The following is a 26,993-nucleotide window of genomic DNA, read 5'->3' on the forward strand; positions in this document are numbered from 1 at the left end:
TTTTTATTTCAGAGTTTTGCACAGCCTTGGATCCAGATGCAGGTTTAACAAAATTAATGATGTCACATTAAGTTTTCCTGCTCTAACAACTTTAAGAAGAAGTACAGTAGAAGGGTATGGAATTTTTGTATCTTACCAGACTTTTAAAGCTCATTCGATTTTTATTATAACGTGACATTTTAGTTAACAGGATGCTAATAACAAAATTGACTGAATTATGGTTTTTCCACACCATCCAACTCTCTTATTGCTAAAATATTACAATGTAAATCCATTTCTAACAGCCTGAGAAATGAATTCAACTTTTTTAATCAGTTAAATTAAACCAGGCTGAGGATGTCTATGTTAAACCCTGCAAACCAGAGACAAGTATCCAAAACACTAAAACACTAACACTTTCCATCCAGGATAGACAAACGAGCATCCAAAGTAAAAAGAACCACAAGACTGATTAAGTAACCAATCAAAAACCACCTCTCTGTTATTGGAGTTAATAGTTACTTGGAGCTTGAAGTTTCTGTCTGCGTTATCCGTGGGTGCTTCCTAGAGTCACAGCTTCGACATCAAATGTGACAGTGGATCCAGAGGTAACAGCAGGCAACTGATTAGTCATTTCTTTCCCATTGACAAAGACTGTACCATTTGTACTAATGCACACAGCTTGATCCTTCTGAAGAGACTCCTATCCATTCTGCTTTTCTGTACGTACTCTTATACTATCTCTTCTGTCTGGTTGTCCCGTGGTTTCAACTCTGAATGTTTGTGTCTGCCCACAAAAAATAGGTAGGAGTGTCGGAGTACAGCACACTGAGGAGTCAGAATCATTCCAGAGCACTGTATTTCTTGATGGTAGCCCTCAAAGCCAGTTGTCTGCTCATGAAGCACCAACATGGAATGACCTATCTGGGGTACGCTCCAAGGACTCCACTCCTGTCGGCCATCTCCTCGGGAGCAGGCTCTGAACTGATAATTGACATTGGGGTCTATGTGCAATACTATGAATTCAGTTTCAGAGCCTATGTATACGTCTTCAAAGTGATTTGAAGTTCATTTTCAGAACTGGAGCCTGTAATCTTGAGCTGTGAATTCGTCATCCACTTTACACCATCTACTATGATGCCTCAGGGTTTCTCTATTAGTTCTTCTATCTGTACTGGTGGGCAAGACGCTACTGTTCTGTGCTTTTAAAAAATGTGGCCTTTCACTATGTTAAGAGTTGAATCATCCAACTGAACAGACAAACAAGCCACATCAACCAGCAAAGTCACTTCTGGTAAGCTATCCAACTGAATATGGGAGGCCTTTTTGGTAAAACTCCACAGTTTCTCATTCTGTTCCTCTATACCACCAAGATTGGTGATCTTCCCTTCTTGGACAGGTCCTCCCAAGTTTTAACTCCATGTTCTGTGAGCTTCTGGCAGTCATCTAATGGCTTAATGACTTTCTGTTCAGTGGTGTCCACTTCTTGCAAAAGTGTTACCAATTGCTCACCTAGGAGCTTCCAAGGAGTTTCCTTTAAATCATTAAAATGCTGTTGGAGAACATCCCTTGTCTGCGATGCACTCTCTTTGGTCTCTGAGCCCCCCAGCCCCTCACCTTCTAGTTGGCCTCCTGCAGCAGCAGCAAGGATCCAGCTTCATGTCCTCTCATCCTGTCATTCAGCCAGTGGGCGGCTGAGGTGCAGGTCCATGGCTGAGCCGGACTATGCCCTGTGTATTTTGAATACTAGTCCTTTAGCAATTATCTTTCCCCAGTCTTTGGTGCTTGTCTTCTCTTTCTTTTAACAGCACTGTTTGTGCAGCAGTTTTCATTTTAATGAAGTCCTACTTGTAAAAAGTTTTTGTTTAACAGATCGTGCTTTTGGTTATACTTAAAACTTATCATCAAACCCAAGGTCACCTTGATTTTCTCCTATCAACTTTTAGAAGTTTCCTGCTTTTGCACTTTAAAATTAGGTCTATGACCCATTTTGAATTGATTTTGTGAAAGATATAAGATCAGTATCTAGACTCGTTATTTTGCATGTGGTTTGGTAGTTCTAACACTATTTAGCCGTTGGAACCTTGCAGAGTCCTTGGAGCCTCTGCAGTGCCATCCAGAGTCTCTGCTCCCTCCTGGCTCAGTTAACACTTCAGGCAGAAGGTGGGTGAAAATGGCTGAGTCTGGAGCTGGACAGCTGTAGGGCTCATCCTGGTGACATGAGAAGCTGTCATCCCTACTCATTGTCCAGTGGTGTCTCTTCAGCAGGGATCAGCAGTCCAGCAGAAAAGTGGACAAGGCAGGTGCTTGGTTGTGCTCACGTTTCTGATGGGATGAAGGGAAAAGAAGTGCCAGAGCTGGTGGAGTGGCTCAAGTGGTAGAGCACCTGGCTAGCAAACAGTTCAAACTCCAGTATCACCAAAAAAAAAAAAAAAAGTTGTTCCAGAGTGGCAGAAGGCTGAAGACAAGTTGGCAACCTCTGGGCCAGACAGGTTGGGGTAAAATTAGAGAAGAGACAGGGTCTAGGGAAAGGAACAAGTGGGTCTGGATGGTCACGTCTTGTAAGAGGAATGAGGGTCTTACAGAGGATGGACTCCAGGGTGTAGCCTCACTGTACTGGGTGGTTCTCAGACCAGGGTCCCTGAGCCCTGTCCTAGAGATAGGGTCACTTCCTGGGCAGGGGTAACACTGTTCCTTCCCAGGAGTGGTCTCTATGAGCTCCCTCACAGGGTGCTGCCTCCAGTTATTGTGAACAACAAGCCCCTGTGTGGACTCCCAGCAGACTCTGTCCAGCCCTGCACTCCTTTGCTCCCTCATCCAGGATCCTCCTGGGTGTCAGCCCAGCATGAAGGCTCACCCTCCTTCCCTCCCCATCGGTCTCCTGGCTAGAGGTTTGGGATTGGGTGGGAATTCACCAGCCTGCTTTGAGAGGTGGGAAGCTCTCAGTCCAGTACAATCCTCAGCTCTGGTTCCATTACCTTCCAGCAGGGAGGGTCTGTCCCACATCAGAGCTCTGGAGGGAAGGTAGCAGCCTGACTCTGCTACATGAGAGGCTGGTCTATGGAGGGGTCACTTGGCCTATCATAGAGAGGCAGAAGGGCCATCCGTGGGATTAGACAGTGGTTAGTGGGAGAAACTCATGGTCACAAGGAAGGAGTATGGTTTCTGTGGAACCTGGTCCTAGGACTTTGTGCCAGATATTGTTTTACTAAACTCACTATCCCCAGAACTCTTCATACAGCAAAGGGCCCACTGAACTCTTCCTGCCTCAATCCCACCTTGAAACAAGACTGGGGGATTCAGTGATCTGAGGACATTGCCTGTGATCAAAAAAACCAGGCCACCAGCACTCCTCGGTCTAGGGGTCTTGGCCCTGGGGTCTGCATCTTTTCAGGCTTTGTCCTATTCAGTCACATCATGGCTGCTAAGAACAAGGGCTACTCAATTATTTCTTATTTTCTAGCAAAAATGTCAGGAGATGAGTTATGCAGTTACATGACTGCACATGGCTGTAAGAAGGTAAAGGGGAGAGTTAAGGATCCCTGTGACTGCTCTCTGCCCCTGAGGGCAGACCTCCCTCCTTCAGGGTTGGCATCAGATTTCTTGCCCAGGAATGGGCCATCCTTCCTGCCTCCCCAGAATCCCTGATATGAAGCTGGGCTGCTCCTGGAGGAGGTGAGAGGAGGAACATTCCAGGGGGAACAAGTTCAGAGACCCTGGGAACATCTGTTGTTATCCCCAGAAAGTCCCTTTGTAGGTAAGAGGTCATTAGGGTTGTGGCTTCTCCAAGTTGGGGATTCATCCCCTGGAGAGTGGGAATGGGAGACCTGAGCTGGATGTGGATTGGTTTGTGTCCATTAAATGAGGTGGGGGCAGGTGAGAAGGTGAGGGGTCTGCAGTCTGGAGGAGCCTTCAAGTCTGACCATTGGTAGGGCCAATCCTCAGTGGTCCCCTTGCCAGGAAGCTGTGCACAGATAAGCTGGGATATGGTGACCCTTCCTGGATTCACTGGGAGGAGATTTCTGCATGAGAAACTCCCTTTCCTTCCAGAAGCACTGATGGTTTTACAATTGCTATTGGTGGCAGTAATCTGACTTCTCTTGGTCCTGGCCTACAGAAAAGGAAGGAGCAAGATGTTCTCCCAGGAAATAAAGAAGATTGACCTGGATGTGAACTGCAGCTCCAGGAAGTACATCGTATTCTGGGATTGCTCTGGTGTTACGCAGGCCTCTAGGAGGATAAGGGATCCTGGGGGTGAGGGGAGGTCCCAGGAGAGAGGAAGGGATTGCAGAGGGAAGGGGGACTCCTCCAGCACAGAGGGAGGCACTATGAACCTAGTACTGGGCACCAAACGCTGGGCAGGTACCTGGAGAATGTCAGGCCGGAACACAGGTGGCACCTGAGGGGAATGACAGCAGCAAACAAAGTCAGGCTTCATGGTAAAACAGTGCTCTCCAAGACTTGTGTTGACCTGGGTAGGGAACAACGGGAATGTGGCAGGAAGAGGGACTCCTGGATCGTCACATGCAGACTGAAATTTACAGACAGGGTGACACAGAACTTGCCTTGTAAACATTGAGGAGACAAATGTTGGGTGGGGGTGCAAGTACTCAGGGAGGGAATGGACCACTTAATAATTTGTAGGGGAGAGACTGATACACGGAGGGCCTGGCCTGAGGGCACTTGTAGGCTCCCTGAGGAGAAAGGGACCTGGGACACAGAACCCCAGAAAGACAGTTTGGGGCAAGGCAGAGAAGAGACCCTCTATGGGTACGCACAGAAACTCCTGCTGTCACACCTCCCTACTCACTCTGATTCACAAGGGCCCTAGTCTGCCTGTGTGGCCTCCTAGTGATGGTGGGAGGGTCCCATAAAGTTGCCTGGACCCACAAAGTCACCTCCACTGTTCCAGGTGAATCCCCCTACCTTCCCCCCTGCTTTTTATCTCCTCGGCTCACCCTCTGACATCCCTTATTGCTCCCCTCCCTCCAACTTGCCCCAAGGAACAAGAAACTGTAAGTTTGGAAATCTATTATTTGGACCACAGAGAATGAACAATTTTAAACACAAAGTCAATTTAGTCATGAGCTAAACACTTAAGAAAATAGACCCACAAGAAATAAAATTTATGGTTCTGCTCATAAGAAATGTTTATAAAACAGTTGTCTGTAGACAGAAAATAGATGAGTGAATGTCTAGAGAGGCAGGACTGTGAAGAAGAGTGAGTACAGAGGGGTCAAAGGATGGACACATCCTAAAGGTTGATTGTGGTGATGATTATACATTTCTGCAAATAAATAGGAATTAAAACATGGAATGATTGTTCTATAAATTGTAAGCAAAGCCTTTCAAAAATAAAAATGGGAAAAAATAGCAGCATTGTCTCTTTCAGAAATCTGTTACACACTCTGAGAACACTTGCTGTGCATGGTGTGGTCTCTGTAATCTCAGCACTATGGAGGCAGAGGCAGGAGCATCTCGAGTTTGAGGCCAGCCTGGGCTATATTGTGCCTCAAAAAACAAGGACTTGAGATGTAATTCAGCAGGAGACCACATGCCTATCATGCTTAAGGCTCTGGGTTTGATCCCCAATACTACAAAAAAACAAAAACACCTATCCTTCTATCACTTGTCCATTTCTATGATTATTAATAGCAGGGAAGGAAGTAGGAAGGGCACAGATACAAAATTAAAATGTTTATAGTGACTGCATTTGCAAAAGAAAAGAAGTTTGTAAGGAGTATGCATGGACAGGATTCACCTGGCTAGTTTCACCAGGCCAGAAAATGAAGTAAATGATAGTAGTTTATGTAAGACTTCTCTGTTCTTTGGTTACAGAGCTTGGATAAAATGTTTTTTTTTTAAAATTAAATCAAGTTTTTATTTTATTTTATTTTTTAAAAATTTTACTAATATGTTTGGGTCATTCTCCCCTCTTCCCCCCATCCCCCTCCCTTAATCACCTCATACCCTCAGTTACCCCCTAACTACCCTTGCTACCAGGCAGAAACTATTTTGCCCTTATTTCTAATTTTGTTATAGAGAGAGTATAAGCAATAATAGGAAGGAACAAGGGTTTTTGCTGGTTGAGATAAGGATAGCTATAGAGGGCATTGACTCACATTGATTTCCTGTGCGTGGGTGTTACCTTCTAGGTTAATTCTTCTAAAACTAACCTTTTCTCTAGTTCCTGGTCCCCTTCTCCTATTGGCCTCTGTTGCGTTTAGTATCTGCATTAGGGGCAACAAATGCTATCTAGTTTTTTTGGTGTCTTACCTATCCTCATATCTCCCTTGTGTGCTCTCACTTTGTCATGTGATCAAAGTCCAATCCTCTTGTTGTGTTTGCCCTTGATCTAATGTCCACATATGAGGGAGAACGTATGATTTTTGAGAGACTAACCTCACTCAGAATAATGTTCTCCAGTTCCATCCATTTACCTGTGAATGATAACATTTCAATCTTCTTCATGGCTGCATAAAATTTTATTGTGTATAGACACCACATTTTCTTAATCCATTCATCAGTGGTGGGGCACTTTGGCTATTTCCATAACTTGGCTATTGTGAATAGTGCTGCAATAAACCTGGGTGTGCGGGTGCCTCTGGAGTAACCTGTGTCACATTCTTTTGGGTATATCCCCAAGAGTGGTATTGCTGGATCATATGGTAGACCAATGTTTAGCTTTTTAAGTAGCCTCCAAATTTTTTTCCAGAGTGGTTGTACTAGTTTACATTGCCACCAACAGTTTAAGAGGGTTCCTTTTTCCCCGCATCCTCGCCAACACCTGTTGTTAGTGGTGTTGCTAATGATGGCTATTCTAACAGGGGTGAGGTGGAATCTTAGTGTGGTTTTAATTTGCATTTCCTTTATTGCTAGAGATGGTTTGCATTTTTTCATGTGTTTTTTGGCCATCTGAATTTCTTCTTTTGAGAAAGTTCTGTTTAGTTCACTTGCCCATTTCTTTATTGGCTCATTAACTTTGGGAGAATTTAGTTTTTTGAGTTCCCTATACATTCTGGTTACCAGTCCTTTGTCTGATGTATAGCTGGCAGATATTTTCTCCCACTCTGTGGGTGTTCTCTTCAGTGTAGAGACCATTTCTTTTGTTGAGCAGAACCTTTTTACTTTTATGAAGTCCCATTTATCTATGCTATCTCTTAGTTGCTGTGATGCTGGGGTTCCACTGAGAAAGTTCTTGCCTATACCTATTAGTTCCAAAGTATTTCCTACACTTTCCTGTACCAACTTTAGGGTTTAGGGTCTGATATTAAGATCTTGATCCATTTTGAGTTAATATTGGTATAGGGTGATATACATGGATCTAGTTTCAGTTTTTTGCAGACTGCTAACCAGTTTTCCCAGCAGTTTTTGTGGAAGAGGCTGTCTTTTCTCCATCGTATATTTTTAGCGCCTTTGTCAAAGACAAGTTGGTTATAGTTGTGTGGCTTCATATCCAGATCCTCTATTCTGTTCCACTGGTCTTCATGTCTGTTTTTGTGCCAGTACCAAACTGTTTTTATTGTTATTGCTTTGTAATATAGTTTGAAGTCGGGTATTGTGATACCTCCAGTGTTGTTCTTTTGACTGAGTATTGCCTTGGCTATTCGTGGCCTCTTGTGTTTCCATATCAATTTGATGGTAGATTTTTCAATCTCTTTAATGAATGTCATTGGGATTTTGATGGGAATTGCATTAAACATGTAGATTAGTTTTGGGAGTATAGACATGTTTACTATGTTGATTCTACCAATCCATGAACATGGGAGATCTCTCCACTTTCTATAGTCTTCCTCAGTCTTTTTCTTCAGAAGTTTATAGTTTTCCTTGTAGAGGTCGTTCACATCCTTTGTTAAGTTTACACCTAGGTATTTGATTTTTTTTTGAGGCTATTGTAAATGGAATTGTTTTTATATATTCTTTCTCAGTTTGTTCGTTGTTACTGTATAGAAATGCTAATGATTTTTCTATGTTGATTTTATATCCTGCTACCTTGGTATAGCTATTGATGGTGTCTGGGAGCTTTTGAGTAGAGTTTTTTCGGTCTTTAAGGTATCATATCATATCGTCTGCAAGTAGGGATATTTTGACAGTTTCTTTACCTATTTGTATTCCTTTTATTCCTTCTTCTTGCCTAATTGCTCTGGCTAGGAATTCTAGTACCATGTAGAATAGGAGTGGAGATAGTAGACGTCCTTGTTTAGTTCCTGATTTTAGAGGGAATGGTTTCAGTTTTTCACCATTAAGTGTAATGTTGGCAATAGGTTTGTCATATTTAGCTTTTATAATGTTGAGGTACTTTCCTTCTATTCCTAGTTTTCTTAGAGCTTTTATCATGAAATGATGTTGGATCTTATTAAAGGCTTCTTCTGCATCTATTGAGGTGATCAAGTGGTTTTTGTCTTTGCTTCTGTTAATGTGGTTTATTACATTCATTGATTTTTGTATGTTGAACCACCCCTGCATTCCTGGGATGAAGCCTACTTGGTCGTGGTGAATGATCTTTTTGATGTGTTGTTGAATTCGGTTTCCCATTATTTTATTGAGGATTTTTGCATCAGTGTTCATGAAGGAGATTGGCCTATAGTTCTCCGTTTTGGAGGTGTCTTTGCCTGGTTTTGGGATAAGTGTAATACTGGCTTCATAAAATGTGTTCGGCAGTTTTCCTTCCCTTTCTATTTTGTGGAACAATTTAAGGAGGGTTGGTATCAGTTCTTCTTTAAAGGTCTGATAGAATTCAGCAGAGAATCCATCATGTCCTGGACTTTTCTTTTTAGGGAGACTCTTCATTGCTGCTTCAATTTCATTTTGTGTTATAGATCTATTCAGGTGATTAATGTCCTCTTGATTCAGTTTTGGATGATCATAAGTATCTAGAAATCTGTGCATTTCTTTAAGATTTTAGAATTTATTTGAATATAGGTTCTCAAAGTAGTCTCTGATGATTTCCTGGTGTTTACCTGGACTTCCATGGTGTTTGTTGCTATCTACCCTTTTGCATTCCTGATTTTATTAATTTGGTTTTTTTCTCTCCTCATTTTGGTCAGGTTTGCGAGGTGTCTATCGATCTTGTTTCTTTTTTCAAAGAACCAACTTTTTGTTTCATTAATTCTTTGTATGGTTTTTTTGGTTTCTATTTCATTGATTTCAGCTCTTATTTTTATCATTTCTCTCCTATTTGTTTTGGGATTTGCTTGTTCTTGTTTTTCTAGGAGTTTGAGATGTATCATTAGGTCATTGATTTGGGATCTTTCAGTCTTTTTAATATATGCACTCATGGCTATAACCTTTCCTCTCAGGACTGCCTTTGCTGTGTCCCATAGGTTCTGGTAGGTTGTGTTTTCATTTTCCTTCACTTCCAGGAACTTTTTAATTTCCTCTCTTATTTCATCAATGATCCTGATTACTTTGGGCCTGTGGTAACAGTGCATCATGGTGGCAAGAGCATGTGTGGAGGTCTACTCACTTCATGATAGTTGGGAAGCAGAGACAGAAAGCACAGCAGCTAGGGTCCCAATACCACCTTCAATGGCACACCCCAATCATCTAAATTTCTCTAATTAGGCCCCACCTCTTCAAAGTTCTACCACCTCTCAATAGCACTTTAGGCTGGAGACCAAGTCTTTACCACATGGGCCTTTGCAGGACATTAAGTTTCAATCCATAATATTTGAGGACAGTTGGAAGTGGATCTTTACTTAGTAGAGTCCCCAGGTGAGTATCCAGGATTGTGAGATCCTCAGAAAAAGACACCACACTTTCAAGACTCCAGACCTATGGGTACAGAGGCAATGCATTAGTGTTGATTTAAGTCAAGTTTACAGTAATTTTCTGCGTAGCAAGAAGAAAATAATACAAAGTATATGATTCATTACAGTTGTTTTTGTTTGTTTGTTTGTTTTGAGACAGATCTCCCTATATTGCCAGGCTAGCCTGGGCTTGAGTGATTCTTCTATCTTAGTCCACCCACCCAGTAGCTGGGATTATTGGTATGTGCCACTGTGTTCCACTTACTTTTTGTATAAATTGAAAAATATGTTTTTCTTTTTCTGATTACAAAAGTAAATTATATATAGTCAGAGCAAAAAATGAGAAATTTCTGAAATTTATAAGAAAAAGTCTTAATTCAAGAGCCAACCACTGTTAATGGAAACTTTTGTGTTTTTTTTTCTATTTTAAAAATGATATTACTGCATTATTATTATTATTGAGACAGGGTCTCACTATGTTGCTTAGGAAGGTCTTGAAGTGAAGGACTCATGTGACCCTCCTGCCTCAGCCTCCTGAGTAGCTAGGATGACATGCATATATTATAATGCCCAGGTAAAAAGGTTACATTATTCAGTCTTTTTTGTGCTAGTTTTAGAGTTGTATCCTTCTATGATTTAATGCATATCTTTCAAAAACAATAAATAGGCATTCTTTTGTAAACTATGTCCTATACATTCTACAAATTTATTAATTCGATGTTTCAAGAATAGAAGTGTTGTGTTCAAGTAAGTGTGGGAAACGCAACTTATTATATTATTTTCTTGGAGATTCTTATAAAACTTGTGGAAATCTGGCAACAAAAAAGGAAATGTTTTAATTTTGTTATTATTTAACACATATTTTCCACCACGGGACAGACGCTTCTTCTTCTTGCATATTGTTTCTCTGATATGAATTCAAACCACAGGTAGATCTAAACCACCTCATGGACGAAACAAGATAACATATATATCTTTCAGCAAAGACCATTACATTAAATTAGGTGGAATTTCACGTTTTTTACCTGAACTAGTGAATAATTAATGAACTTCTATTGTTTAACTGTCAATATAATACAATAAACAATCTCTTAAAATTACATAAAAAGCCAGGCATTAGGGCTCACAGTGGCTACTTGGGAGGCTCAGATCAGGAGGATCACAGTTAGAGGCTAGCCCTAGCAAAATGGACTGGAGATGTGGCTTAAGGGGTAGAGAGCCTGCTTTGCAAGCATGAAGCCCTGAGTTCAAACCCCAATCCCACCAAAAGTAATTAAAAATTTTTTTTTTAAAGAAGCAAGAGCCATGCAAAGGAATGGGAGGGTGTAGCTTGGTGGTAGTGTTTGGCAGCACAGAAAAAAAGAAAGAAATTTTTTATGACTCTCCACATCAAGGGACCAGACCTCACTGATGGCCTCACCACCAAATATTATTTACTGTGTGATAATTTTAGCCCTGCATTTTACTTGGGACTTTCACAACACCATGTAATCGCATGGCTGAAACAAGCAAGAAATCTTTGGCTCAATAAAATGATACAATTCCAGAAAATGACAACTATCTATAAATGCACTGGGTCTGTTTAACATATCTTCTCCAATGATACTTAAAGGAGCAAGCTGCCTGGGGAATTGTCGGGGAATTTTCTGCTATCAGTGCAAAGCTGAGGCTCCAAAATCCTGTCTCCACTATGGACTAGAGCGTTTTCTGCCAGGATGAAATAGCAGTAGAGTCCTACAACCTGTGTGGGCAGATTACCTAAACTCAAGAAAATGTTGTGTTTTTATAGGAAAGGCCAATGTTGTAATGTCAACATACCCTGGGAACCAATGTCTGGACAACGTTGAAGTCTGTGAAGCTTAGTCTGCACAGAGTATTTAGATCTCGTTGCAAGTTGCAAACCAATAGTGAACGGATCGGATTTAATGGGCTGTGGTGTCTTACGAGGTCCCTTGAAGCTAGTAACAATAACAACATTTTTTACATCACCTTACCTAAAGTATGGTCCTTACTTTACAGATGAGGGTAATATTTACGCTGTTGGTACGAACCAGAGGCTCTGGACTGGAACGCTGCCCGTGTGTTTCGAAGACTGTACGCTTAACTCAGATCCCACGGCCCAGGTAAGCGCTCCGTCACTTTCTCTTTAGATTTTGGAGGGGAGCAGAGTATTAATAGAACATATTCCACTACCCCGGTTCAGGATCCAGGGGCTCTGTCCGTGTCAGAATGTGCCCATTTTTATAACTGTTAGGTGCATTAATTACCATTCATTTGGTGGGTTATCGACAAACCAACAGCAGACGAGCGGACACTCCCAAACTCCAGCTACCCGAGACTCACCCACCAGTCTCGGTAAAAGTATTATAGACCTGGGGGGCTGGAGAGGAGTGTGTGTGTGAAGAGGGGGGTCCCCGGAAGATGACGCACTTCCTGCGCGCGGCGCCGTACGGCGCGGAAGCTGCGGGGAGGCGGGGTCTGTGGGTGGGCGGTGCGCTGCTGGAGGCGACTGGGTGCGCGGTGCCCAAGCTCCAGGCGGGAGCGGAGCGCGAGGCGGGGCTTGTTGCCGGCGTCCGCCTGTGGGGAGCGGGCGCGGGGCGGGGCGCGGCCTCCGGACTGCCTGCCCGACTGCTTGCCCGCCACGGATGCTACCGGCTGCAGTTGAGTAGGGGTCGTGTGGTCGAGCGCAACTGGTCCTGGAGCTGCTGGGTTCTCGCCTCCTCAGTGGCTCCAGTGTCGGTCGCCGCTTCGGCAGTTGGCGTCGCCGCTGGCGCCGCCGTCCGAACCGCAGGCCGCCGCGGGCCGCGGAGCCCATGAAGGCACGGGCCCCGCCGCCGCCCCCGCGGCGTCGCCGTTGTACCGCAGCGCCGCGGACCAGTGCGGGCATGGCCGCGGCATGAACGTGGGGTCGCCTCGGGAGCTGGAGTGGAAGGCGGCGGCGTTGCAGCCCGAGGCGGGAGCCATGTCGGAGAAGCGCGCGGGCGCGCAGGCCGCGGGCGGCAGCTGGGTGAGCACTGGCGGATCGGAGGTCCCAGCCTGGGAGGCGGGGTTTGGGGGGGTGCCGGAGCGCGCGGGGCTCCGGCTTGGGATGACCGGTCCTTTCCGGGTGAGCCACATTCCTCGCTGGCCTAATGGCTGAACAAAACTTTGGGCGATTTGGTTATTGTTTCAAAAGGCGTCGGGCATGCATGCCACGGTAAATGTGAGTGATTGGGGTGTCTCAGGGTTCTTTATCCCTGTGTCAGCTGATAAGAGTCTTCGGGGTGCAGTTTCTCCCAAACCAGCCTGGACAGTGTGGAGAGAGTCCTGGAAGCATACCTTCGGCCGAACTCCCCGGGAGCTGGCGATGGAGGCGGGTGGCGTCCTGCTCGCTCCTTCCGCGTTCTGTAGGCGACTTAGGCGAAGCTGCTACTCTCTGGACCCGCGGAGAGCAAGTTTAGACTGGGCTTTTGAGCCTGCTGTGTTCCTTGAAGCTGAGATGACTGACTGCAGCGTATGAAAGCCTGGATTCGGCAGACCAGACCATGTCAGGGCGCTTTGGTTTCTTTATTGTGGAAAGCTAAACCTAGAGGAACTATCATTTCTTCAATCTTAAATTTAAAGTTTTTTTTTTTGCAGGTAAGGAGTGTATTTAGGAAATGAAACATAGAAAATGTTATAATAAATACATACTCTGATATTAGGGAAAAGTTTTTCCAAAGGAAAAAAATGAGAATTTTATGAAAAAAAAATTATGATCAGCTTCTGATTTTAAGCTTATAGATCTGTATTTACTTTTAGTTTAAAATGCTAAGTGATTACATGTGCACATTTGGTGATGTGAATCCCCATTGGTAGAGTTGGGAAGCTGGGAAGCAGGAGCAGTAAGTAGAGCTGGTTTCTAGTCCTGTTTCTACCACGACAGGGCCACTCTGGGCAGAATATTACACAGCCTACCCATTCAGTGCCTAATTTGTAAAATTACAATTTAGCGATGTTGAAGGGCTTTCCTGACTCTTTTTTTTTCCAAAGGATTTTAAAGATAAGATCATTCTAAAGTGGAAAACTTATCTTAACTTTTTATTTTGAGCAGTATCGCGATTTGAACTCAGGGCTTACCGCTTGAGTCATGCCTCCAGCTCTTTTTCCTCTGGGTAGTTTTGAGATACAGTCTGACTTTATGCCTGACTGGCCTGGACCACGATCCTTCTAATCTGTGATTTGTTCCATAGTAGGAATAACGAGTATACACCCACCACGCCCAGCCTTTTTCCTTTGTGATGGGGTCTAGACAATTTTTGTCCAGGCTGGCCTGGAACCTCCTTCCTCCGAAGTCGCTGGCATGCGCCAGTCCAGCTTGGAAAGCTTATCTTGTCAGGGTTCGGAACTCTGTAGAATTGGTTTCTTTCATTTTGGTTAAGGAGAAGTCATCTTCCTACCCACTAAACAAAACTAAACTACCAGCAAATCCTTCTGTCCAGCTGATGGACGGTAAGTGCTAACCAATGGCTAAGCCAGTAACCTGACAGGTGGCTTCCTTCATTTCTTCCCATACTTAAAACAACCAGACAGTGCCGCCGCATTTACCAGGCTCAGATTTGAAACTTTTGTCCTCTCCTCCCTGTTCCTATGGTTCATTTTTTTTTTTTTTTTGCCAGTGCTGGTGTTTGAATTCGGTCTCCTGCTTGCTAAGGAGGTGCTCTACCAGTTGAGCCATTCCCCCATCGCTTTTCAGCTTTTTTGACGTAGACATTGACCATCCCTTTTGAGGCCCTTGCTCACCTCACCATAGTTCTGCCTTCCACATTGCTGATGAGCGATCGTTACTGCTAATGTAAATGTGGTCATTACCGCTGTCCTTCATTCTTTTCACTGGCTCCGTGGCTTACCGGGTAAAAACTGCCAGGTGGAAGCGTCACTAGCGTAGTGGCCAGGTGAGTGTGCTTGGAATTCCAGTTTCCACCTTTACTACCTGGATTACTTTGAGTCAGTAACCCAGGTTCCTTTATATAACCTGTCATAATAGTATTGATCTCAGAGGGCGGTGAGGGCTACTGCAACCAGGCACCTTGTAAGCCCTAAATAAATGTTAGGTGATGGTGTTATTCTCAGTGTTTCTTGTATGTATGAATTTTGAATATCACAATCTATATGTGGCTCCCTGACTGAGATAAAAGTTCTTAGTTCTCTCCTGCTTCCTAACCTAGAGCAGAACAAAACGCCAACCTGAAAATTAATATTGCTAATTTTATGTGCTTAGGGCAGGAATTTTTGAAGGATGTTTATTCAAAGAAACTTAGACTCAGTTTATTCCCCATTCTTTCTCCTTTGGATCCTTGTCTCTGAGAGTAGTTGGAGTCCCGTGTTGATAAACTGCTATGAAGCTGAAGAGTTTTCTTGGTGTTTGCTTGGTTAGTGAGATGACTAGTGTGGACTTGGCCAGTGCTTATTCTGAGTGTGTACAAGCTGGGAAAGCAGTGAGTGCTTTTAACTGTAGGTGTTCTTATCTTATGCCAGTACCCTCAAATCCTGCATTTTTTTCTGCTTGCAGTTTCTCTCCAGTATCACTTTCATGTGCTGTGTCCTATAGCCCCTATAATTTGCTTTCATTTTAATGTGTCTAACCATTTTATGGTTTCAGGTTCTTTGGTACCACTAGTAATCATAGGGAAGTCTGACCATGTACAGGAAATCAGCTGCCAAGTTTTTCCTTTTTTTTTTTTTTTTTTTTGTGGTACTGGGATTTGAGCTCAGGGCCTTCACCTTGAGCCACTCCACCAGCCATTTTTGTGACGGGTATTTTCGAGATAGGGTTTTGTGAACTCTTTGCTCAGGCTGGCTTTGAACCACAATCCTCCTGATCTCTGCCTTCTGAGTAGATAGGATTATAGGCATGAGCCACCGATGCCTGACAACTTTTTTCTGTCTTATGTTGGTAAAGAGATGGCATGATCTGTAAAATACAAGGGAATCAAGTAATTCCTCCATAAGATATTTCTGTCTTGGAAAGGAAGGTGTGTGAATCAAATAAGTTCTCATTTTATTGGCCTCTCTTTGCTCTATCCTTTACTGTGTATTCACACACATTTTGATTTTTTTAAAATCAGAAATACTTGCATTATCATTGAGTGTAAATTTTCCATTATGCATAATCTTCATAGCCAGGTAAAGGTAAATTTTTGTGACAGGCACTTAGAAACTGCTTTTACTAAAAAGCACTGACTCCTCACTTGGGCCCACAAGGGAACTAAAAGCAGGAGCATCCTTGTGTCTCCCTTGTCTGAAGACTTTGAGTCAGACTCCTACTTAACTCTACAGTTGAGCATGTTAATAACTCAAGGAATGTCTGTCTAAAAACTGGTGACACCTAACCCTATTTCATCCCCTTTGAGACTAAAGGTACTAACACCTGTCTTACTGTAAGTCAGCTTTTAGAATGTCCTGTCCCAGATCCCCCAAAAGGCACCTGAAAGTCTCTAGTTATTGCCCTAAATCTACAATCACCATGGATTCCAGGAACAGCGAGCCTCCCAGACAGACCACCCCATGTTAAGATCACCACCTAGCAGGAAAAGTCATCCTGGGAACTGGATTGTCCTCTCAAGCTGTCTTGCAGAACTGAGCAACACTGCTTAATTTTACATATCTCTTTCCTTCTGTCTCAGTTCTTTATCTTTTTAAACCTAAAGCTCATGTCAGTGCCCCAAAGATGGATTGAGATGTAGTACTCTTTCATCTCCCCACATAGCTATGTTGTTTAAAATCTTTTCCTGCCTTTTCACAGGTGGCTTCTATTTACTTGCTCTGTTTGGGGCGAGTGACCACACCTGACATGTTGGGTCCCCCACAGTGGGACCTCTGGCCTAGAACTGTGGTTACAGTTCTTTTACATTCACTTGCTCATGGACATCTGATGAAAATTAAGGATTTGTTGCAGAAAAAATACACTAAGTTTAGTGTGGTGTTCAGGATGTTCATGGACTCCAAGAAGCCAATACTTGGTTACCAGTTAGGAGCACTGATGTAGAGAGACACAGGATCAGGGTCGTTCTGGTGGCATTTAATGTTCTTGAATTGATTTACCTCAGACTGTTCCAGACAATGTTGGTTTTTCAGAACAAGAGTATAGGCAGAATGGAGGTACAGTTTCTATTTTTAAAAAAATGGTAAAACAACTAAATATGTTTCGTTTGTAAAGAAGTGGAAGGACTTAGAGCTGTATTGGGGAGAACATTGTAATGGTGAACTTTCAGCTTTTCAACACTGTTAGGAGCCAATAAATAAATTACAAGCAAAAAAAAACAGCAGCACTTGTGAGCAGTTGATAGGCTGCAGTTCATAAGAGATCTATTCTGCATTTATGGCAGAAACATTTATATTTCATATTTAGAATTACTCAAGTCTTTATCATCATCAAGCCTGCACTTTATCTTGACAAAGACTTGTGGCTGTTCTGTTGTTCTGAGGCCTAATTGGGTTGTTCGTCCTCTCTTCTCTTCCCCTCTTTCTTTTTCTTTTCTCCTTTCCTTTCCCCCTCCCCTCTCCTCTTTTCCTTTCCCTTTCCTGCTCTCTCTCCCTTCCCCTTTCCTTTTTTCTTTCCTTGCTGGGAATTGAACTCAGGACCTTGCACATGCCAGGCAAGCAATCTACTACTAAACTACACCCGAAGCCCCCTCATTGTGTTCTTGTAATTGAGTTTTTTTAGTTCTTTATATCTGGGATGTAGGTCCTTTAGCAGATGTTTTGCAAACACCTTATCTCTACTCTGTGGTTCATCTTTTCAAATTCCCTGAGCAATGTCTTGAGGAGCTTTAAGTTTTGATGAAATTTATCAATTTGATCTTTCATAGATTACATATTTGGTTTCATATTTAAGAAATCCTTGAGTAACCCAGTATCACAAAGACTTCAGTGTTTTTAGAAGTTTTGTAGTTCTGTAGATTTTACAGTTAGGCTTATGTTCCATTTGAATTATTTTTTGGCTACACTGGGGTTTGAGTTCAGGGCTTCAAACTTGCTAGGCATGCCCTCTGCTGCTTGAGCCACACCTCCAGCCCTTTTTGCTTTGGTTTTTTTGGAGATAGGGTCTTGCTTTTTGCCCAGGATGCTCTGGACTGCTGTCCTATTTTATCCTTCTTGCCATCACTGGGATGACAGGACATGCCACAGTGCCAGCTTTTTTCCATTGAGATAGGATCTCATAAACTTTTTGCCCAGGGTGGCCTGGAACCACATTCTTCTCAATGTTAGCCATCTTAACCATCTTAAGCATAGAATTCATTAGTGTTAAATGTTTCCACATTGTTGTACAACCAGTTTCCCTCACTTTTTCTTCTGGCAAAACAAAGTCTATGCCCATTAAATGACAGCATCCCATTTTCTTCTCTTCCCCCCTTCCCTGACAACCACCATTCTACTTTATGTTTCTATGAATTTGACTACTCTAGATACTGCATATAAGTGAAATTGTGGACTCATACCCTCATACCGTATTTCCTTGTGACTGACTTATTTCACTTAGCATAAGTGCCACATGTATGGCATGTGTCAGAATTTCTTTTTAAGGTATTATTTTTTTATTTTATTCGTTTATTCATATGTGCATACATTGTTTGAGCCATTTCTCCCCCTACCCCCCACCCCCTTAAGGTTTTATATTTATAATGTTCCATTGTGTGTATATACTACAAAAGTGTTTATCCATTTATCAATGGATAAAAACACTTGGGTTGTTTCTGTTTTTTACCTACTATCAGTAATACTGCTGTAAACATGGGTATACAGATACCTCTGCGACCTTGCTTTCAATCTTTTTGGATATATACCTAGAAGTGGATTGCTGGATCGTAGGGTAATTGTGTTTTGAATTTTTTGAGAAACTATTAAGCTCTTTTCCACAGTGGCTATCCCATTTAACATTTCCACCCATAGTATACAAAGACTCCAATTTGTCCACGTCCTTACGAATACTTGTCGTTTTCTGTTTTATTTTTTAATAGTAGTCCTTTTTTTTTTTTTTTTTGCACTGGGGCTTGAATTCAAGGCCTCATGCTTGCTAGGCGAGCGCGCTAGCACTTGAGCCATTCTACCAGCCTTTTTTGTGAGGGTTTATTTTCAAGATAGGATCTCATGAACTATTTGCCCAGGTCTGTGTCAAACCTCGATCCTCCCAAGTAGCTAGGACTACAGGTGTGAGCCACTGGGGATCCAGCAATAGTAGTCATCTTATGGGTGGGAGGTGATAACTTGTCATTTTAATTTACATTTCCCTAGTGATTAGTGGTGTTGAGCGTATTTTCATATCCTTCTTGACCATTTGTATATTTTCTTTGAAGTTTTTTTTTGTTTTGTTGTTTTTTTGTAATGCTACGGATTAAAACCATGTGGTGCAAGGTCCTAGGTTCAATCCCCAGCGCCCAAAGAGAGGGGGAAAAAAGTTTATAGGTTTGATGAAGCCAAACTTACCTGGTTTTGTTTCTTGTATTTTGGGTGGTATTTTGAAGATACTCTTACTATGTTTTCTTAGAGTTTTATGTTTTTATATTGAGGCCACTCATCTCTTTTGAGTTAATTTTTTTTATATGATGTGAAGTAAGGGGTACAGCTTCATTATCTTCCATGTGGAAACTCAGTTCCAGCACTATTTGTGGAAGAGACTTATTTTCTCATTAGCTGGATTTGGCACCTTTGTTAAAAAATGATTTGGTCATAGATGTATCAGTTTATTTCTGAAGTCTCAATCCTGTTCCATTGGTGTATATGTCTGTCCTTATGCCAGTATGGTGTTGTTTTGATGACTATAGCTTTGTAGTAAGCTTTGAAAATAGGAAGTATGAGTCCTCCAGTTTTGTTCTTTTTTGGCAGTACTGGGGTTTGAACTCAAGGCCTCGCACTTGCTACGCAGGTGGTCTACCACTTGAGCCACGAGGCAGCCCCCAACTTTGCTCTTTTTAAAGATTGTTTTGGCTCTTTGGTGTCCTTTGCACTTCTGTATGAATTTGTGGGCCAGCTTTTCCATTTCTGCAAGAAAGTTTTTGGGAATTTGATAGGGAGTACGTTCAATCTATGATCATTGGTGGTACTGACATCTTAACAATATTAAGTCTGCCTTCCTGTGAACATGAATGTCTTTCTACCTAAGCATTTTGAAATTTAGTTTCAGCAATGATTTGTTCTGGGTTGGAACCCAGAACCTCACACATCCAAAGCATGCTTTCTACCCGTGATCTACATTACCCAACTCACAGGGTGTTGAAATTTATCAAATGCCTTTTCTCCATTGAGATGATCATGTGGTTTCACCCTTTCATTTTAATGTGTTAAACTGATTTTTGTATGTTTACTCCCTTTTCATACCAGGAATAAATCTCACTTGGTAAAGGTGTATGATCTCTATAATGTACTATTGCATTTGATTTCCTACTATTTTGTTTAAAATTTTTGCATCAGTATTCATCAGGGATATTTGTTAGTAGTTTTCTTTTTATTGATTGATTTATGTATTTTTGGTGAGGCTGGGATTTGAACTTGAGACTTCATGCTCTACTGCTTGAGCCATACCTCTGGTCTATTTGTGCTCTAGTCATTTTGGAGGTGGTCTCACAAATTTTTGCCTGGGCTGACTTGAACCACGATCCTCTTGATCTCAGCCTCCCAAGTAGCTAGGATTACAGGCATGCTTGTTGGTAATTTTCTAGTATGGTGTCATTTCTTTCCTGGCTCTAGTTTTCTTTTCTGGCTTTAGTATTAAAGTAATGCTGGACTCAGAATGAGTTAGGAAATAAGTGGTCTCTCTTACTTTCTGAAAGAATGTGAAGGGCTCTTTAAATGTTCAATAGATTCACCAATGAAGCCATCTTATCCTGGACTTTATTGGGAGATTTTTGATTACACAGTCCATCTCCTCAAGTTACAGGTTTATTCATATGTTGTATTTCTTCCTGATTGGGTTTTAGTAAATTGTCTATTTCTAAGAAGTTGTCCAGGTCGTATAGGTGGTCTGGTTTACAGTTGTAGCCATTGTTCATAGTGTTCTTTTGGTAACCTGTGTGCTTCTGTGATTGGTGGTGGCAACATCTCCACTTTCATTTCCAGTTTTTTTGTTAATCTACCTACATTTGGTCAATTTTATTTACTTTCAAAGGACCAACTTTTTAGACTCATTAATTCCATTTTACTATTATCTACTTTATCTCTGCTCTAATCTTTATTTTCCCTTCTTTTCTTTCTTTCTTTTTTTCTTTTTTGAGACATTGTCTCACTATGTTGCCCTGGGCTCAAGTGATTCTCTTACCTCAGCACCTCAGTGTCTGGATTACAGGCAAGTGTCACTATGCCCAGCTCTAAATTTTTTCTAATTTCCCTTGTGATATTTTTTTTGACCCATTTGTGGATTGATTATGTTCTTTAAATTCCACATGTTTTTCTTTTCTTTTCTTTTTTTTTTTGGAAGCTCAGGGAGTTTGAACTCAGGGCTTTGAGACTGCTAGACAGGTACTCTACCTCTTGAACCACTTCTAGTCTCTACGTGTTTTTCTTTTGTTATTGATTTGTAACTTCGTTGTTTAGTGATTGGAAAAGACGCTTTGTATGATTTTATGATTGTATTTTACAATTAATTGAAACTTTTGTAGCCTAGTATATGATCTACTCTGCAGAATATTGAGTGTTTTCTTCATATATTTGAGACTGTCATTCAATGTATGTTTTCAGTTGTATCTTCTTGAAAAACTGATGTTTTGTCAGTTAATGTGGTATCCTTTTTTATTTCTTACATTTCTATAAATTCAGCCACTTTATTGATCTATGAATCACGTTTAAAATGCTTACATATTTAGTATATATAACATGCTGAGCCTAGGGATAAGTATGTATCTGTGAAATTACCACCACCAAGACCATAGTCCTAGCTGTCATCTACCAAAGTTTCTTCCTACTATTACTTCTATTATTATTTTTATTTTCTTTGTGGTAAAAACAGGTAACATAAGCTCTACCATCTTAGCCCATTTTAAGTACAGTTCCAGGATAACTTCCAGGGTCTCCCTCCCTATCCATGAATGCATCGAAAATGGTGTGGTATTTCCGTGTAACCTACACACGTTCTCTTGTGTGCTCTATAGAGTATAATACCTAATACAGTGTTAATGCTAGTTGTTAATATTTTATTGTTTAGGTAATAATGAGAAAATTTTCTGGATTTTTTTTTTTCTCTGAATATTTCCAATCCACAGTTAGTTGAAACTACAGATGTGGAGGACCTATGTACAATGAATAAGCATAGTCACCCAGTAATCCTTTGGTTTTTGTTTATGCAGAATATTGTTTCCTCTCTTTTGCTTTTGTTTGTCTTGAACCTGAGGTGAGTCTCTTGTAGAGAGCATATAGTTGGATTATATGCTTTCTTAAATCCTTTCTGCCATTTCCTGCTTTTGGATTAGAGAGCTAACCACTTACATTTAAAGTTAATATTGGTAAGGAAAGACTACTGATTTCTGTCATTTTGCTCTTTGTTTTCTGTATACTTTAACTTTTTGTCCTTCATTTTCTCTGGTTTTTCCTTTTAATTTAGAAGCTTTTTGTAGTATACTATTTCGTTATTTCCTTCCGTGTATGTATGGCAGATATTTTATCTACAGTTACCATGGAGATTGCATTTAACATCCCAAATTTAAAACAGTGTATTTTGGATTGATGTTAACTTAGATTGGAAAGTATATAAAATCTAATATATTTCTCCCTCCCCCCTTATATTGTTTTGTCACAAATTATATCTTTATACACTTTTGTGCTCCTAACATCAATAAATAATTATTTTTATGCATTTGTTTTTTAAGTCGTATAGGAAATAAAGGTGGAGTTTATAAACCAAAATTGCAATAATATATATTGTATTTTCATATTCACTGTAATAAGTGTATACATAATTAAAGTGTCCTTTTTAAGTGAATATGTGTATATAACTTATGTAATTACATGTTTCTGTCATTTTTCTGTGTTGTCTAATATGCTATTAGTTTATTAGGCACATTCAGAGTTTGATACTCATTGAGGGACTTAATTATTTTCCTCTCACTACTCAAACAATATCTTCCTATTACTCTTCCCAGTACTCTGAATAGTGAGTTCTTAAAAGTCTGGATGGTAGGACATGCAGAAGCCCAGTATAGCTTCTGGCCAAATGTGGACACCTTTATGATGTTTTTTCTTCCTGCCTCTTGATAATTTCCTCCAGCGTGTTTATCAGTATTCTGCATTTTCATGGTGGATCCTCTGCAGATCTGGCTTCTCTGTCTTCAGGATCTCTATCTTCAGTACTTTCCTGCCTTGCTCTGTTAGGCTCTCAGCTCTGTCTCAACTTGTGGAGTCCTCAGGCTTTGCCTGGGTTCTTCCTTCTGGGCCTGGGCCTGGGAACTCCCACCAAGGCAGTAAGCTAGGGTCATGATAAAGCACAGCTTGTTGCCTCTTTACCCTCAGGGATCTCTGCCTTTGTTGCTGGCATCCATTGTCTAAGCCAGCCTGCCTGCCTGCCTCCCTCCCTCCCTCCCTCCCTCCCCCTCCCTCCCTCCTTCCCCCTCCCTCCTCCCATGTCTCCCCCCCCATAGTTGTCTAACTGTAGGAAGGTAATCTGGTTTCAGTTGCACTGTCTTTACCTGAAGGAGAAATGTCTTTGTTTTTTAACACATCCTTTTTGGAACAAATTAGTCTTTCCAAATAACTTCTGGTAGTCCTTCCAAATAAACCAGATTTTGGCTTTGCTTTACTTTCCTACAGTTATATTTTCTGTTGTCTTTTATTTTTTCTACTGTGTTAAAGATTTATTTTGTAGCCCTATCTCACTAAGGTAGGTGATTAACTTCATTGCTTTTCAGATTTTCTTCTTTTCTAGTATCTCATTAATTTTAAATTAACAATGGCCTTTCTCAGACATAAAAAAGTCTTTCTCTTATAAAATCAGTATCTCAGTCAAAATGTTACTGCTTTGTTCCATTCTCAGTGGTTTTCTACCCTTTCTTTCCTTCCTCATGAGTCCTCTCAGTACGTTTATAGAGAAAATGATCTTGACTTCTGTGGCATTCATTAAGATGAGAGGGAAGCAGGCAGAGTGTGGTAGTTCCCACCTGTAATCTCAGGTGCTTGGGAGGCAGAAATAGGAGGTTCGTGGTCTAGGTTGGCCTGGGCAAAAATCGTGAGACTTTATTAAAAAATAACTGAAGCAAAAAGGACTGGGGGCATGGCTCAAGTGCTAGAATACCTATCTAGCAAAGGCAAGACTCTGAGATCAACTCTAGTACCACCAAAAGAAAAAAAAAAAAAGAAAAGAAAAATGGGGGGAGGGCACTACTTGAGAAGTTCTTTCTCCCCTCCCCAGCTTCACTCTGGGGTACTTTCCAGTCCCCTTTTTGCCCTGTCCTCTTTTGAAGTCCACTCTTACCAGGAATTATATTAATAATACTGTGTATGGCATTGGACTTTTCTGGAGAAGCGAAGTAACATAGCTCCTAAATACCTGTATGTTTTCCTGTCTTTGGTATGTTATCTTCCTTAATCAAACCAGTGGTTCTCATTTCATTCACTTAGTTTTGTTAGAAATTCTTCTGGAAATGATGAATGTTATTACATGTTATGTTGTAAGGAATGCTAGTATGCTTTTACTGGTCATTATTCATCCATTCTTAACGATGACTGTAAGGTAGGTGTGTGACTGGAGATAAACATGAGTGCATGGAGATAGGTGACTTGCTGAAAATGGCTAGGCTGACTGGTGGTGCTGGAACTCTCCTCTGTCTCCATGCTCTAAACTAATTCTTACTTGACAGCTCCAGTCCTAGTGTTACACAGCTCAGTGTTTAGTCAATGTTGCTTTTCCTGTTCACCAATAGAGGAAGGGAAAAACTCCCACCTTATCTGAGCCTTGTCTCTTGTTCATGTGCAGTCACAGAGTTGCTCCTGCTTAAGCAGCTCCACTGTACTACACTGTTTCTACCTTGGGACAAGCCAAGAGGAAAGCTGAAGAATTCTAGGCAAGTGCCTCTAACCGTTGAGCTACATCCCCAATCTTGAAATATAAAGAATTCTGAGGACAGTCTGCTTCTTGATCATCAACTACTATACATCTGACTATTTCCTACACTTTAGAAATAACAAAACTTTTTTCCAAATTCAGTTAAGATTATGAATTTTACATATTCATAGTTTTTATGGATAGATCTATGAAGTGTACATAAAGGAGGTACTTAAAAGTATTTGCTCCTTTGCAAGTAAGATAGTGTGATGTAGTAAAAGTATAAAAAGAAATACAGGCTCTGTAGCATGGTACTATATTATGATGTTCCCTGAAGAAAGATAATGGCTTTATGTTTTAGGTTATTAGCCTCTGACATGTGTGAATATCATGAATCTGAACTAGAGAGTAGTAAGATGATACATTGTAAGATAAGGGGGTGACTTTAGCATTAGGATTTGTGTGTGTGTGTGTTTTACTGGGGTTTGAACTCAGGGCCTCATGCTTGCTAGACAGGTGTTCTACCACTCAACCTACTCTGCCAGCCCAGCATTAGGATTTTTTTTTTTTTTTCAGTATTGGGGCTTGAACTCAGGGCCGACACCTTAAGCCACTATGCCAGCCCCTTTTTTTTGTGTGTGAAGGGTTTTTTTGAGATAGGGTCTTAGAACTATTTGCCTAGGCTGGCTTCAAACTGCAATCCTCCTGATCTTTGCCTCCTCAGTTGCTAGGATTACAGGCGTGAGCCACTGGCGCCCAGCCAAGCATTAGGATTCTTGAGCATTGCTTCAATTGTTAAATTTCCTTTCTTTTATACTATACTCCACAGGTGATAAAACCTATATGGAGGCCAGCATTTAATATGTACTTTTTAAAAAGCCCATTCCTTTGGCCCTGGCAATCCTACTTAAAGGGACTAACCCTAAAACATTATTTGGACAAGACCACAGAGGCATATTTGTAAGATATGTATGCATCAATGATGTATAAGCTTGAAAGATTGTAACTTGAAAGAGAATTGATGAACAGTTGTGGTACATCATGTTGTAAAGTATTAACCTACTATTAAGCATTATGAAGCAACAATGTACTTACTGCTGTGAAGATGATAAATGTTGGTCACACACAAGTGTCACAGCATTAAAAATACGTTTGTATATTTGCATGGTATTGCAGTTTGGCACTTAAATTCCTCCAAGGCCTATTTTGAAGGCTTGGTCCCTAGCTCATGGCACTATTGGGAGGAAGGGCCTAGTGCTTCTTTTGAAGTTAGGTTATTGGAAGATTGCCTTTGAAGGGGATAATGGGACTGTGGCTTCTTCCTGTCATTCTCTCTCTCTCTTTGTTTTTGTTGGGTTTGCTTTTTTTGTTGGTGGTGGTGGTGGTGGTGGTACTGGCGTTTAAACATAGGGCTTTGTGCTTACTAGGCAGACCTACCTCATGAGGCATACCTCCATCCTGTTTTGCTTTGGTTATTTTGGAGATAGGGTCTCACTTTTAGCTTTTTGCCCAAGCTGGGTCTCCTATTTTAGGCTTCCCATCTTCACTGGGATGACAGTGCATGCCATGCCTAGCCCTTTTCTGTTGAGATGGAGTTTTAGAAACTGGGGAGGCTGGCCTAGAACCAGCCAGATCCTCCCACTCAGCTCCCAAGTAGATAGGTTACAGGCATGAACCACCAGTGACAGGCTCTGTCTCTCTTTTTGCTTACTGGCAACTGTGAGGTGAGCAGCCTGCTCTTACATGGTCCCACCATGATGTATTGCCTCACCACAGGCCACAAAGCAACAGGCCATCTGACCATGGACTGAAACCTCCTCTAAAACTATGATCAAAAATAAACCCTTCTTCATTTTCAATTGGTTGTCTTAGGTGTTTTGTCACAGTAATGGAAAGGTAACAGTCCCAAGCATTTCAGATTAGGGATTCTCAACCTGTACTTGTTATTGATCTTTCACAGTGGCGGTTTTCGTATTTTCAGTGTTGAAGAGTGTATATGCAGTTGCTGGTACATTCTGTTAACTATAGCCCCATTCTGACTACTCTTAGGATACCTTATACTGCCTAAAGGAAGATTATAACTTTTCTTAGAAGTTGATCTATATCTCAAGATCTTCAACTGAACTGAAAGATTACATTATAGTAAGAGTTATTTCCTTTATTTTTAAGTTAAGATTACATAAAGATCGCTTTATTATTAACCCCCCCCCCCAAGTAAAGCATCTTATCTAGATTTTACTTTAAAAGAACTATAATTTTTTTGTCTAGGACTGATAATGACA

General features: G+C 41.3%; 1 protein-coding gene and 1 pseudogene across 1 annotated transcript in view; one reads left to right on the forward strand and one right to left on the reverse strand.

The window, feature by feature from the left end:
- Positions 1-361: 361 nt before the first annotated feature.
- LOC109684631 (cytokine receptor-like factor 3 pseudogene) lies at positions 362-12,615 on the reverse strand (annotated as a pseudogene).
- Positions 12,241-26,993, forward strand: part of LOC109684638 (rho GTPase-activating protein 20-like) — a 214,420-nt gene continuing 199,667 nt past the window's right edge. Inside the window, exon 1 of the mRNA XM_074052201.1 lies at positions 12,241-12,735. Within this exon, the coding sequence (XP_073908302.1) occupies positions 12,625-12,735 (111 nt within the window). The 5' untranslated portion in view covers positions 12,241-12,624. The remainder of the gene's footprint in view (positions 12,736-26,993) is intronic.

Source organism: Castor canadensis, chromosome 13, assembly GCF_047511655.1.
Source record: "Castor canadensis chromosome 13, mCasCan1.hap1v2, whole genome shotgun sequence".
NCBI lineage: Eukaryota > Metazoa > Chordata > Mammalia > Rodentia > Castoridae > Castor > Castor canadensis.